Source organism: Nelumbo lutea, chromosome 1 (genome assembly GCF_056320005.1).
Source record: "Nelumbo lutea isolate HS-2025 chromosome 1, American lotus-T2T, whole genome shotgun sequence".
Lineage (NCBI taxonomy): Eukaryota > Viridiplantae > Streptophyta > Magnoliopsida > Proteales > Nelumbonaceae > Nelumbo > Nelumbo lutea.
Genome location: NC_142684.1, coordinates 157,350,709 through 157,365,037, shown reverse-complemented (window position 1 = coordinate 157,365,037; position 14,329 = coordinate 157,350,709). Strand labels below are relative to the sequence as shown.

At 41.1% G+C, this 14,329-nt stretch overlaps 1 protein-coding gene across 10 annotated transcripts in view; it reads left to right on the top strand.

The window, feature by feature from the left end:
* The window catches only part of LOC148878611 (putative triglyceride lipase), a 198,070-nt gene that overhangs the window by 51,077 nt on the left and 132,664 nt on the right, over window positions 1-14,329 (top strand). For all 10 annotated transcript variants that reach the window (XM_088957316.1, XM_088957290.1, XM_088957305.1 and 7 more), the window contains 3 exons: window positions 12,178-13,224; window positions 13,384-13,446; window positions 13,529-13,575. In XM_088957316.1, coding sequence (XP_088813442.1) covers window positions 12,178-13,224; window positions 13,384-13,446; window positions 13,529-13,575 — 1,157 coding nt within the window. The remainder of the gene's footprint in view (window positions 1-12,177; window positions 13,225-13,383; window positions 13,447-13,528; window positions 13,576-14,329) is intronic.

Genomic DNA, 14,329 nt, shown 5'->3' with positions numbered 1-14,329 from the left:
TGATTGATCTGCTATAAATTGCCCAGTTCTTGGATTTTTTGGTGGGATCTAGTCATCAGAAAGGTGATCTATTGTTCGGCATCAAAATCAGGAAGAACTGAAGAACCGGGAAGAGTCCCGGAAAAGTTGGACTCTTTGTTTTTGATCTGATCTTGGGCGCCTAGGTATTGCTAGTTTTCTTTTGATTTTCTAAAGAGGGCAGTTAAGTTTCTGGATTTTTTTGAGCCTCTTGGAGTGATCGATTCACTCTTCTCTCTGTTGGGAGGTGTGGGGAGGAGAAAATTTTCTCTCCGGATAAGGTTTTCTTCTTCCGGAATGGTTGGTTTCTGTGTGTGATATTAAATTTTTTTTGGAAGGTCTCCAATCTTTTCTTACTGGTGAGTTGTTTGAAGTAAGATGGAGAGTTGGAATACGAGATGAAATACACCGGTACTGTGGGACTGGGTGTTGGAGGTAATAGTGATAATTTTGGGTCTGGGATTATTACTACAGTAAAGCTTGATGGCACAAATTATTTAGAGTGGGCACAATAAGCTAAGATGGCTATTGGTGGCCGTGGAAAATTAGGGTACATCATTGGGGAGGAGAAGAAACCTAATACAGACTCTTCGTGATGGGTGTAGGAGAATTACATTGGTTGTGTAATTCTAGGTTACCTCATATTGCAAAAAATTTCCTATGGGCTAATACTACTAAGGAGATTTGGGATGGAGTGATTGAAACCTACTCTCATACGCAAAATGAAGCTAGAGCCTATCAGTTAAGGAATCAGGTGATAAGTATGAAACAGGGAGAAAAATCCCTTGTTGTGTATTTCTCCATGCTAAAATCCCTTTGGCACGAAATAGATCACTTAGAAACTGTGGTATGGAAAAGTGTAAATGATGCAACAACCTATCACAGACTGGTAGAGGAATAGGGTTTCTGAGTTCTTGGCAGGGCTGAACCTTGAATTTGACATTGCTAGGCAGTATATTCTTTCTAGGGAGAGTGTGGCACTCTTTCAAGCCTATGCTTTTGTCTCTGGAGAGGAGAGTAGGAGGAATGTAATGTTGAGACAGCCTGGGATTGACCAGTCGGCTATGGTTAGTACAACCAAACGTAAGTCGAATGGAGACAGGTGGAGTAGTGAGACAAGAAAGGAAGATAAGAAGAACTTGGTATGTGGTTATTGCAAGAAGCCTAAGCATACTAGGGATAATTGTTGGAAGCTTCACCCAAATCTTATGCCTGCTCGAATAAGAAACAAGAAGGGAAATGCAAATTTAGCCACTACAGGAGACTTTTCAACCCCTCTTTCCCAAACTGATTGGGAATCCATTGCAGTAGCAGCAGTGAGAACAGAATTGGAAAGGTTTGGACAGCTTATGAGTAAGAAAGATTCACATGGCTCTTGCCTTCCAGATGGATAGGAATATGCAGGAGCCAACTACACCACTTTCTGTGCACATACAAGTAGTTCATATGCAACTACAAATCTTGCATCTACTTCAAGTAAGGAGGGACCTCCCGAGATTATAAACTCAGGAGCATTTGAGCACATGACTAATGCCCCTACCCTTTTTAGTTCCTATCAGTTGTGCTCTGGTAGAGACAGAGTCTCTACAGCAGGTGGTTCACGTATGCCCATTGCTAGGAAGGGGACAGTTAGAGTGACCAATGATATAACTCTGTTTTCCGTTTTACATGTCCCTAGACTTCATACCAACCTACTTTATGTTAGTTCTTTGACAAAAGATTTGAATGGTTCCGTTACCTTTCTTCTTGGCAATTTTGTTTTGCAGGATCTGGAGTTAAGGAAGATGATTGGTAGTGGTCGTGAGGTGAATGGAGTTGACCTTCTGGATGAGATTCCGAGACATCAGGGCCATCATGTTAACAACAACAGTAGTAGTTGGTCAGAGTCAGTGAACCAGATTATGTTTTGGCACAATCGCTTGGGACATCTTTCTTTTAGTTCTTTGAAATTTCTTTTCCCAAAGTTGCTTGAGTTTGTTCAGTTATCTACCTTGGAGTGTAAGAGTTGTCAGTTAGGAAAGCATCGTAGACCGTCTTTTAAACCAAGTAATAAAAGGAGTGAAGGAATGAGAGATCCATCATATGGATGGCCGAACCCTGCAGGAAGGTTGGGCGAAATTTCAAAAATTTCCTCTCCCCTCATCTGGGAATCACATTCCCTGTTTTAGAAAATCTGCATTTTCAAGGATCAATCTTGAACCCTAAATCGAACCATATCTGAAACCAGAAGCAGGAGAGGGATATACCTGATACGGAGAAACAATATCTCCCAATGGAGGTATTCACGCCCAAGGAATGAACCAAAGACTGCTCCCACTAAAAATGGCGCAGTGTAGGATGGAGCAGAGTGTTCTTCCAAAGAAACAGATCATTCGCAAGAATCAGCTGGACAACACATGAGCATGACTTCCAATCAGCCCTTTAACAAAGGACTGATATGAAGAACCGTTATTGATTACTTCTACTATCGTGGAGATGCACTGGCAATGGCGGCGGCTGTAGGAAGGAGGTGGCAGGGAGAAATCAGTGCAGTCTTACTGGAAGTTGTTTTCTCTCTTCTGTAATCTTTTCTCTGTAGGTGAGAATGTGATCTTCTTAAAGGCTGTTGCCCCCTCCTCCTTTTATAACCTTAAAGGGATGAGCTCCTAATCCTATTTGGAGTTGCTGATCCAAATCTTATTTGGATCTAAATCCCCTTTAAGTGGTAAGGATGAGTCCTTATCTTATTTGCAGATTTGATCAACCCTTCCTGATCTTATCAGGAGTTTTCCAGATTCATATATTTGTTTGGATCTGGACTCTTTGAGTGGATAGGGATAAGACCTTATCCTATCTGCTAATCTAATCTCAGATCCGTCCCCTTCTTTAACTGATCAAATCAGCCCAGTTCGAAATGGGCTTTAGGCCCAGTAAGTATATGTGCTCACTTAGCCTTCCAAACTGCTGCCCAGTTGGACCTCCTTGTATGGCATGGGACCCAAGCATTGATCTACACATCAGCCACAAGGGTTCGGCCCAACCTTTGTTACAAGGCCTAGCCGAATTCACTGGAAAGCCCAGTGAACCCCTTGAGCCCATCACATGGACTCTATGGACCCAACATTTACACTAAGTGGTCCCTGGGCCAAGCTATCTTGTAACACCCAGGGACTGTGGGCAGATGCAAGATTAGCCCATCAGGTATAACCCTTAATGGCCTTACACTTAACCTCTCAACCCATAATGATTATACATTGCCCGACAAGAGAGGACCTCTCCCTCGGTTGCAAGGAACAGTGCTACACTCTCTACTCACATGGATCCCAGGAATTAAAACCCTTTTGCAAACAATTAGAAGCCATAATATATATACTTTTATATCTCATATAGAATATATTTTGCAAAACAAATCTCTACGATTGAAATCGGCTGCCGATAGTCTTGGTTTCCATCAGAGGGAGTGCATCCTTGACCATTACGTTTGTCCGACAAAGGGGCTGATCCTGTCATTATGATCACCCACTTAGATGAATTCTCGGACTGTCTCAATACCTAGGTTTTGACCCCCGCTAAGGATCTCATTGATTGGCATATCAAAGACAGCCCAATCCGACACCTAGTGCAGTATCATAATCGAGTCTAGGGGTCAGGTGTAACTTTCCAGTTTTGCCCACATACTCCAAGGTCTAGTGCAATACTGTTAGACAGTTTTGTATGCCCTTAGCTTCAATCAGAATGATGTACTTTATGAGTTTATTGTAAATGAATAAAAGTGCATATTTGATTCATGTTCCCTTGGTATGTTTCAGATAAGATAAGGGTTTATCCTTATCACCTAAAGAGAAAGCTGATCCAAATAGGATTTGGATAAGCAACTCCTAATTGGATTAGGAGCTGATCTTTTAGGTTAACAAAAGGAAGGGGCGACAGCCTTTAGGAGACACACATTCGGATCCTCTTCAGTGCTGAAATCAAGAAGGAAGAATTCAGCATCCCTGTAGAATCCTTTCTTGCCGCCTTGTTTGCCAGTTCGATCTCCCGTTGTGGGAGAAGTCAAGATTCGATCTTGATATCAGTTCTTTGAGATAGAATTGATAGGAAGCTGTGTTCATGTGCCATCCTGTTGATTCTTGCGAAGGACAGAGTTCTTGGAGAACACTGCTGATTCTGCTGCATCTTGCACTGCGCCATCTTCAGTGGGAGCAGTCTTTGGATCCTTCCTTGGGCGTGAACACCTTTATTGAGGGATACTATTTCTCCGTATCAGGTATAATTCTCTCCTACTCCTTTTTGGTTCAGATCTGGTTCAGTTTATGGTTTAAGAATGATCATTGAAAATATGATTTTCTAAATAGGGAATGCGATTCCCAGTTGAAGGCAGAGAAAAGTTTTTGAAATTCGCCTCTTATTCCGCAATCTTTGGGCATCCATATGATAGATCTCTCATTCCCTTCAAATACTGGAAATCTGGTCCAGTTCAGGGTTTCAAGTGAACCTACTCTGCATGTACCTCGGGTCTCACCCTGGCAGTAGAGGCAAGCCACCCCAACACTTGGTGGTACATCAGTGTCAGCCTTAGCAAGATAAATCTCCCCAGACTCATCCAACGGCTGTGACCGTTCTAAACTTACACGAGTCTCATTAAGTGTCCAGTTTAAGGGTATTACATAGAAACACACCACAATAACCTGAATCAAATATGTACTTTATTCATTTACAATAAATGTCATAATGTACATCAATTTGATTGGAGCTAAGGGCATACACTGTCTAACAGCTCCCACTTGCCCTTAGGTCCAATCTGGTATAAGCCGGAGACCCAGACTTTCCACGTGTTTCATAAACACTTTCTGTGTCAGTGGCTTAGTCAATGGGTCTGCCACATTCTCTGCTGATGCTACCTTTTAACATCAATCTCCCGTAGATCCAGTGTTGTCTCAGAACACAGGAATGGGTGATGTGCGGAATTCCAAATTCCAGAACAAACACCTTCATTCATAAGGCAGCCTCACTTCGACAATGTGTTCGGCTTGGCTAGTGGACTGTTATTTTTGCTACTTAGGACCCCTGTTTGCTGACTTTAAGCAAACAACACATTATCCTATCGTGAAGATATATACCAGATGTAGACATTCTATTATCTGGATTTGACTGGTAGTCAGTATCAGTATACCCCTGGATTTGTAGTGAACTACCATCGAATACCAGACAAAACTCTTTTGTCTTTCGAAGGTACTTAAGTATATTTTTCACAGCAGTCCAGTGCTCCTGCCTTGGGTTGGCCTGGAATCTGCTTACCACACTCACTGCCTAAGCAATGTTAGGACGAGTGCACAGCATGGCATACATGATGCTTCTACGGCTGAGGCATAGGGAACGTTCTTCATGCCCTCAATCTCCTCAAAAGTCTTGGGAGACATTTTCTTGGAGAGAGTGACTCCGTGCCTGAAAGGAACATTTCCTTTCTTGGAGTTCTCCATGCTGTATCTCTTGACAATTTTGTCATTGTAAGCAGATTGGGATAATCTTATTATCCGCTTCGATCTATCTCTATAGAGTCGAAGACCTAGTATATAGGAGGCTTCTCCAAGATCTTTCATGGAGAATTGCTGTGAAAGCCATACTTTCTCCGTAGTCAACATTCCTACGTCATTCCCAATGAGTAGAATGTCGTCTACATACAAAAACAGGAATGTAACCTTATTCCCACTGGACTTCTTCTAAACACAGGGCTCTTTCGGATTCTGCTCAAAATCAAACTTTTTGACAGTAGAGTCAAACCGGATGTTCCAACTCCTAGAAGCTTGCTTAAGTCCATATATGGATCTATTTAATTTACATACCATGTGTTCCTGACCTGCAGCTATGAAGCCTTGCGGCTACTACATATAGATATTTTCAGTAAGATCTCCATTTAGGAACGTAGTTTTGACATCCATTTGCCAAATCTCGTAGTCATGGTATGCTACTACAGCTAGTAGGATCCTAATGGATTTAAGCATGGCCACAGGCCAAAGGGTTTCCTCATAATCGATGCCCTCTTTCTGAGTGTACCCTTTCGCCACCAGACGAGCTTCGTAGGTCTCAACCCTACCATCGGGGCCCTTCTTCCTCTTGTAGATCCATTTGCAACCAATTGCTTTTACCCCAGGGGGCGGATCTACTAGAGTCCAGACTCCATTGGTCTCCATTGAGTCCATCTCAACTCTCATGGCATCTACCCACTTAAGGGAGTCTATGTCCAACATAGCTTCTGCATAAGTCACGGGATCCTCCTCACTAGTCAAGGCTTCCACCAGGTAACTATCATGGTCATAACCAAAACGGACTGGTGGCCTGGATACCCAGGTAGATCTTCTAGGTTGGTCGCTACCTGGAACTTGTGGGACACCTCCCACTACATTCGAGCTCTCCTCATCAAGAACAATTTCCTGACGATGATTGTCTAGGATGTAATCACTTTCCAAGAATTGTGCATTTCGACTACAAAACACTTTCTGCTCACTTGTGTCATAGAATAGGTAACCTACAAAGCCTTTTGGGTAGCCTACAAATAGGCAACGGTTGGTCTTGGATTCCAATTTGTCCGGACTTGTTCTTTTAATGTGTGTCGGACAACCCCAAACCTTCAAGTGTCGTACACTTGGTTTCTTTCCGGTCCAAAGAGTCTTCAGAACTGATTTGGTTGGAACCCGGTTCAACACGTATATCGCTGTCTCTAATGCGTATCCCCTAAAGGATGTGTAACTTTAAATGGACGAGAAATGACCGGACCATATCCAATAAGGTCCTATTCCTCCTCTCTGAAACACCATTAAGTTGTGGTGTAGGAGGAGGATCCAACTGTGATACTATCCCGTTGACCTTCAAGTAGTCCCTGAATTCGTCAGAGAGATACTCGCCACCTCGATCCGATCGAGGGGCCTTAATTTCTCTCACAAACTGTTTCTTGACCTCTTGTCTGAACCTTTTTAACTTTTCAAAGGATTTGGACTTATGTCTCATTAGGTACACATAACCATACCGAGAATAATTATTGGTAAATGTGATGAAATACACGTGCTGATTACGAGTCCTAACACTAAGGGGACCACATACATCAGTATGTATAAGGGGACCAGATTTCTAGTATTGCCTTGGACCTTTGAGATAGATGGGTAAAACTGTAAAGTTACACCTGACCCCTAGACTCGATTATGATACTACAGTAGGTGTCGGATTGGGCTGTCTTTGATGTACCAATCAGTGAGATCCTTAGCGGGGGTCAAAACTTGAGTATGTTGGGATAGTCCGAGAATTCATCTGAGTGGGTGATCATAGTGACAGGATCAACCCCTTTGTCGGACAAAGTTAATGATCAGGGATGCACTCTCTCTGATGGAAACCAACACTGTCGGAAGCCAATTTCAATTGTTGAGATTTTGTTTTGCAAAATATATTTATATTAAAATATATATATGTTATGGTTTCGAAATGATTTGCAAAAGGTTTTAACTCCCGGGATCCATGTAAGCAGAGAGTGCAACACTGTTCCTTGCAGTCGAGGGAGAGGTCCTCCCTTGTCGGGTAGTGTTTGATCATTATGGGCTGAGTGGTTAAGTGTAAGACCATTGAGGATAATACCTGATGGGCTAATCTTGCATCTGCCCACAATCCCTGGGTGTTACCAGGTGGCTTGGCCTAGGGACCAGTTAGGGTAAGTGTTGGGCCCATAGAGCCCATAAGATGGGTTTCAGGGGGTGCACTGTCCATAACAGTGTATTTGGCCAGGCCTTGTAACAAAGGCTGGGTTGAACCCATGTGGCTGATGTGTAGATCAATGTTTGGATCCCACACCATACAAGGAATCCCAACTGGGTAGTAGTTTGGAAGGCTAAGTGAGTACGTAACCATAAATGGGCCTTAAGCCCATTTCGAACTGGGCTGATTTGATCAGTCAATTAAAGGGGGCGAATTCTGAGATGGATCAGCTAATTGGATTGGGCGTAGACCCTATCCACTTAGAGAGTCCAAGATCTAAATAAGATTTAGATTTGGAAGCCTCCTAATTAGATTTGGAGATGGCTGATCTGATCTGCAGATAAGATAAGGGTTCTCCCTTATCACTTAAAGGGATTTATAATCCAAATATAATTTGGATCAGCAGCTCCTAATAGGATTAGGAGCTGATCCCTTTAAATTTATAAAAGGAGGGGGCGGCATCCTTTGGACTTGCAACCTAAGACTCTTGTCTTCAAAGTTGAAATCACAGAAGAGAGATTTCTGCAACCTCTGCAAAATCTCTCTTGCCGCCTCCTTCCTGCCGCCGCCATTACCTTCAGTTCGGTCTCCAGTTCTTGGGAGAAATCAAGATCTGATATTGATACCAATCTTTTGGGAAAAGATTGATTGGAGCTGTACTCACAAGCCATCCAGTTGATTCTTGTGAAGGGTCAAGTTCTTTTGAAGAACATTGTTGATTCTGCTCCATCCTGCACTGCGCCATTTTCAGTGGGAGTAGTCTTTGGATCCTTCCTTGGTCGTGAAAACCTCCATTGGGAGATACTAATTCTCCGTATCAGGTACATCCTCCCTTTTACTCCTTTTGGTTCAGATTTGGTTTGGTTCATGGTTCAAGATTGATCCTTGAAAAATATGGTTTTCTAAAATAGGGAATTCAATTTCCTGCAAAGATGGGAGAAATTTTTTTTGAAATTCGCCTAGTCCATTCCGCAAGACTTGGGCGTCCATGTGATGGATATCCCATCCCTTCAATTTGCCCCCCTATTTAATTAATCAAATTAACCCAGTTCAAAATGGGTGTTAGGTTCATTAAGCTTTCAGGCTCACTTCCTTTAATGCTGCTAGCTTGGCACTCTTTGTATGGCATGGGACCCTATCATTGATCTCTGCATAAGCGACACGGGTTTAGCCTAGCCTTTGTTACAAGGCCTGGCCAAATTTACTGTTGAATAGAGTGAACCCTTGAGTCCATCAGTATGGGCTCTTAATGGGCCCAACATTTACAATAAATGGTGTTAGACAGTCTTGTATGCACTTAGCTTCAATCGGATTTGATGTACTTTTGTTATTTAGTGGAAATAAATTAAAGTGCATGTTTGATTCATATTGTTTGGTGTAATTCTGTGTAAGACCCTAAAATTGGACACTTATAGAAACTTGTGTTAGTTTTAAATGTTCACAGCCATTGGATAAGTCTGGGGAGATTTATCCACCAAGGCTGATACTGATGTGCCACCATGTGTTGGGATGGTTTGTTTCGGCCATCAGGGTAAGACCCAAGGCACATGCAGTATGGGATTGCTTGAACCCTTGAACCGGACCAGATTTCCAGTATTGCCCTAGACCTTGGAGACAGATGGGCAAAACTGGAAAGTTACACCTGACCCCTAGACTCGATTATGACACATCACTAGGTGTCAGATCGGGCTGTCTTTGATGTGTCAATCAGTGAGATCCTTAGTGGGGGTCGAAACCTGGACATGTTGGGGCAGTCTGAGAATTCATCTGAGTGAGTTGTCATAGTGACAGGATCAGCCCCTTTGTCGGACAATGGTAATGATCGGGAATGCACTTTCTCTGATGGAAACCAAACTGCCGGCAGTTGATTTCAATCTTTGGAATCAATTATGTACTTTCACTCATTTAGAATAAATGGATTTGTACATCAATTTGATTGGAGATAAGGGCATACTCTATGTAACACTTTGCACCGGTAACTAAGATGAGTTTGTTTCAGGCTTTTATGAAAATGTTGGTAAAGGAAAGGTGTGCAAACTTAGAAAATCTCAGTATGGACTGAAACAGTCACCTAGTACTTGGTTTGACAGGTTCAGAGGGGCACTCATCCGTTTTGGATACACACAGACACAGTCTGATCACACCCTCTTTGTGAAGAGGAGAGATGCTTTGGTGTCAATTCTGATTGTGTATGTGGATGATATTGTGGTGACAGGAAATGATCTGGAGGAGATTGATGATCTCAAAAAATCATTGCAGCATGAATTTGAGATCAAAGATCTTGGCGAGCTCAAATACTTCTTGGGGATTGAAGTTGCAAGATCCAAGCATGGGATCTTCATATCACAGAGAAAGTATGTACTTAACCTACTGCGGGAGACCTAGAAGTTGGGGACCAAACCAGCAGATACTCCTATTGATCCAAATCACAGAATTAATGGTGTGGATGATGAGTTGGTAAAGGACGTGGGGAGATGTGAAAGAATGGTGGACCGACTGCTGTATTTGTGTATGACACGACCAGATATTTCTTATGCTGTTAGTATTGTGAGTCAGTACATGCGTGCACCTCGAGTTCAACACTGGGAAGCTATTGAGAGAATACTTGCATATTTGAAAAAGCACCCTGGCAGAGGCCTTATTTTCTCAAATCATGAGAATTCGAAGCTAGAATCACAGATGCAGACTAGGAAGGATGCTTAGATGACAGGAGGTCTACATCAGGAGTGTGTACCTTTGTAGGTGGAAACTTGATCTCCTGGAAGAATAAGAAGCAAGCGGTTGTGATAGGGTCAAGTGTAGAGACCGAGTATAGATCCATGGCTCATGGTGTCTCAGAACTTCTTTGGTTAGATTTCTTTTGATTGAGATTGGGGTGAAAGCAGAGGAACCTATGATGCTGTACTTTGACAATCAGGCTGCAATTAATATTGCCTATAATCCAATTCAACATGACAGGAAAAACACATTGAAGTTGATAGACGCTTTATAAGAGAAAGGGTAACAACCGGAGAAGTCTGTTTGCCTTATGTCTCTTCAGAGTTGCAGCTAGCTGATGTTCTCACTAAAGGGTGGCAAAGAACAAGCTTGAACATGATCTACGTAAGTTGGGAATGTGTGATATTTACTCCAAACTTGAGGGGGAGTGTTGATTAATCCATTTTATGGTGGTTTTCTGAATAGATGTTTTATGTTAGTTGTTAGATAGAAGGTGGGGACCACCGTAGTTATGTGTCCAAATTTTATTATGTTTTTGAGTGTTATATATGCTGTTTTATGTTTTGCCGCTTATAAGGGCATAGTTGTCTTTGTACTGCTCTATTATTTTTAGTACAAATAATAAATGAAGGGGGGCAGCCAGATTATTGATCTCTTTTCTTTTCAAGATCTCTTCTTCTCCTTCTCTCTTCCTCTTCTCTTCAAGAAACTACCTTTTCTATTCATATTTTTGAATTCAGCAGATTCCTACTATTATCTCCAAAACAGAAAAAATGATCAGCCCTTTTTGGTGTGTCCCCAATCCTCCAAGTGGGCAATGAGATCTCTTCAAAGCAATAGGCTAAGAGGCAGTGAAAAGAAAAAAATCTGGGCTGATTATCAATGCTCTGATACCATGGTAATGGTTCAGTTTGCACTGGTTCAGTCCCAGGGCAAAAGGGAGAAAAGAGGAAGGAGAGGAAGAGAAGAAAAAGGAAATAGAAGGAAGTAGCTAGAGAGAATTTTATCTCATCTCCCAGCCGACCAGCTCTTATTTATATGTTTGTATCAAAGTAGAAAGGCACTTATGCCCCTAATTAAGTATGTGACACATTACTTAAGACAAATTGGACAAAGCACCCTTTAATAAAACCAGATTTAAAGATTAAAACACCCCTGACTGCCGACTCTAACAAAAGCCAGATAATTTTTATTCAAAATTTCAATTAAATTGAGGTTTGGTTCCTGGTTTAATATGTGTTATGTTTAGCACTAAAAGCTATGTCACGACATTACTTCCCCTGCAAATTTAATTCTATTCTTGGTATTAGTTTCAGTACAAATTTGAATGCTAGTAAGCTAAATCTTGTACAATATTAAAATATTTTGTGAATAAAGGATAGGTATCAATTTATCATCAATCAATGATCAAATTGGTTTGTAACTTCATATACATATCATACTAATACATATTATATAGTAACTATACATATACATATTATACTAACTTCCAGAAATGCTTGTACAAGATTTAGGTTCTGAAAGGGGTTTAGCAGAAAGCAGAAAAAGAAAATAATACATGTATGCATACTTGTGTTACTGTATGTGACATCCTATACTAATATGATACAACATATCATTCTTCATATTTGGTTTTTCACACTTGGGCCCGTATTTTCTTTTTTTAATATATATTTTCATAGCCAAAAATCATTTATGTTATTGGTAATGATGGGCTTTCAGGTTAAGTTTAAAAGCTTTGATGAAATTGATGAAGAGAAACACTGGTGGAGGATTCCTTTTGTATCAGATTTTCTTGGAAAAAACAATTTTACATCTGCTTTGGAAATGGTTGTTGGCTCTGAGACAGTACAACCACGTCAGTTTGTGCAGTATGCATTTGGACAATTAAAATTATTCAGCGATGCATATGTTCAGAAAAACCAGTTTTCTAAGAATGGTAGTTCTGAAATGGAAGGCTCTGGATCCACAAATCAAATTGGTGTTTCCGACATCCTACCACAGCAAGGGAATGGTAGAGAAGACTCTTTGAATGAAACCCGCATCAAGCACAACAACAATTTAATGGTGTCTCACACAGCTGATGCTGCTAGTGATAACGGAAGTAACTTTCCACTGGAGTCAGAAGTTAATGAATCTGTGCCGTCAGACAAGCATTTCTGGAAGAACTTTGCTGATATTATCAATCAAAGTGTTGTTCAGAAACTTGGTTTTCTTGTTCCTGAGAAAATAAAGTGGGATGGAATTGAGCTGTTGTACAGAATTGGCCTACAGTCCCGGAGTATTGCTGAAGAAGGTTATATTGAATCTGGGCTTGCAGCTCCAAAAAGTGAGGATTCAAATGATGCTGAAATTGGTCCTCCTGCCATTGAAACAATTCAATATTCCCTTCCCGATATTAAAAAGGCATCTTTGAATGTGTTAAGACAAACTGATTTGATTTTAGGAGCATTGATGGTTCTGACAACATCATTTTCCCAACAGAACAAGCAAGTACAATCTGTGGGAAAGAATGATAATGTAGACAGTTCTTCTACCACAGTGAAAGATGGTGTTTCAGGGTTTTCTGTAAATGAGAAGGTAGACAATGCTCTGGATGGATTGACATTGGACCCAAGAAAAGCAGAGGAGATGAAGGAACTATTTTCAACTGCAGAAAGTGCCATGGAAGCATGGGCTATGCTTGCCACTTCATTGGGCCAACCGAGTTTCATTAAGTCTGAGTTTGAGAAGATATGTTTTCTTGATAACATATCCACTGATACACAGGTTAGGTTATATCTTCACAAGAAGGTTTTTGATTTTTTGCCAAAATTTACAGGATTTAATTATGGAAAAACAGTTCTTTGAAGAACGTTTTTGTTGAGATATTCTCTAATATGTGAAAAATTTTTTGTTTTATAAACTTCTCATTTCAAAGAGATGCAGGTAGCAATTTGGCGTGACTCACCACGGAAACGATTAGTCATTGCTTTTAGGGGAACTGAACAAGTAGGTTATTTTTATTATGCGTGAAAGAAGCATTGGTTGACCTAGGTAGTGTTTTAATACAAGTCTGTTTTGTTTTGTCCAGTCAAGATGGAAGGATTTGCGAACTGATCTGATGCTAGTTCCTGCAGGGTACTATCTTATTTATTTATTTATTTATGGGTTCTTTAAGATGTCCTTGTTGAAGATTAATCAGTTTTATGATGCTTTTCTGAGTAGATGTTTTATGTTAGTTGTTAGATAGGATGTGGGGACCACAATAGTTATGTGAGTCCAAATTTTATTATGTTTTTGAATGTTATATATGCTGTTTTATGTTTTGCCGCCCTATAAGGTGTTAGACAGTTTTCTATGCCCTTAGCTTCAATCAGAATGATGTACTTTATGAGTTTATTGTAAATGAATAAAAGTGCATATTTGATTCATGTTCCCTTGGTATGTTTCTGTGTAATACCCTTAAACTGGATACTTAATGAGACTCGTGTTAGTTTAGAATGTTCACAGGCAGTGGGTCGGTCTGGGGAGACTTATCCTGATAAGGCTGACATTGTGGTGCTACCAAGTCGGTTGGGGTGGCTCGTCTTAGCTGCCAGGGTGAGACCCTAGGCACATACAGTGTATGATTAATTGAATCTATGAATTGGACCAGATTTTCAGTATTGCCCCGGATCTTGGAGATTGATGGGCAAAACTGGAAAGTTACACCCGACCCCTAGACTCAATTATGATACGGCACTAGGTGTAGGATTGGACTGTCTTTGATGTACCAATCAATGAGATCCTTAGCGGGGGTCAAAACCTGGGTATGTTGGGACAGTTTGAGAAGTCATCTGAGTGGGTGATCATAGTGATAGGATCAGTCCCTTTGTCGGACAAAGGTAATGAT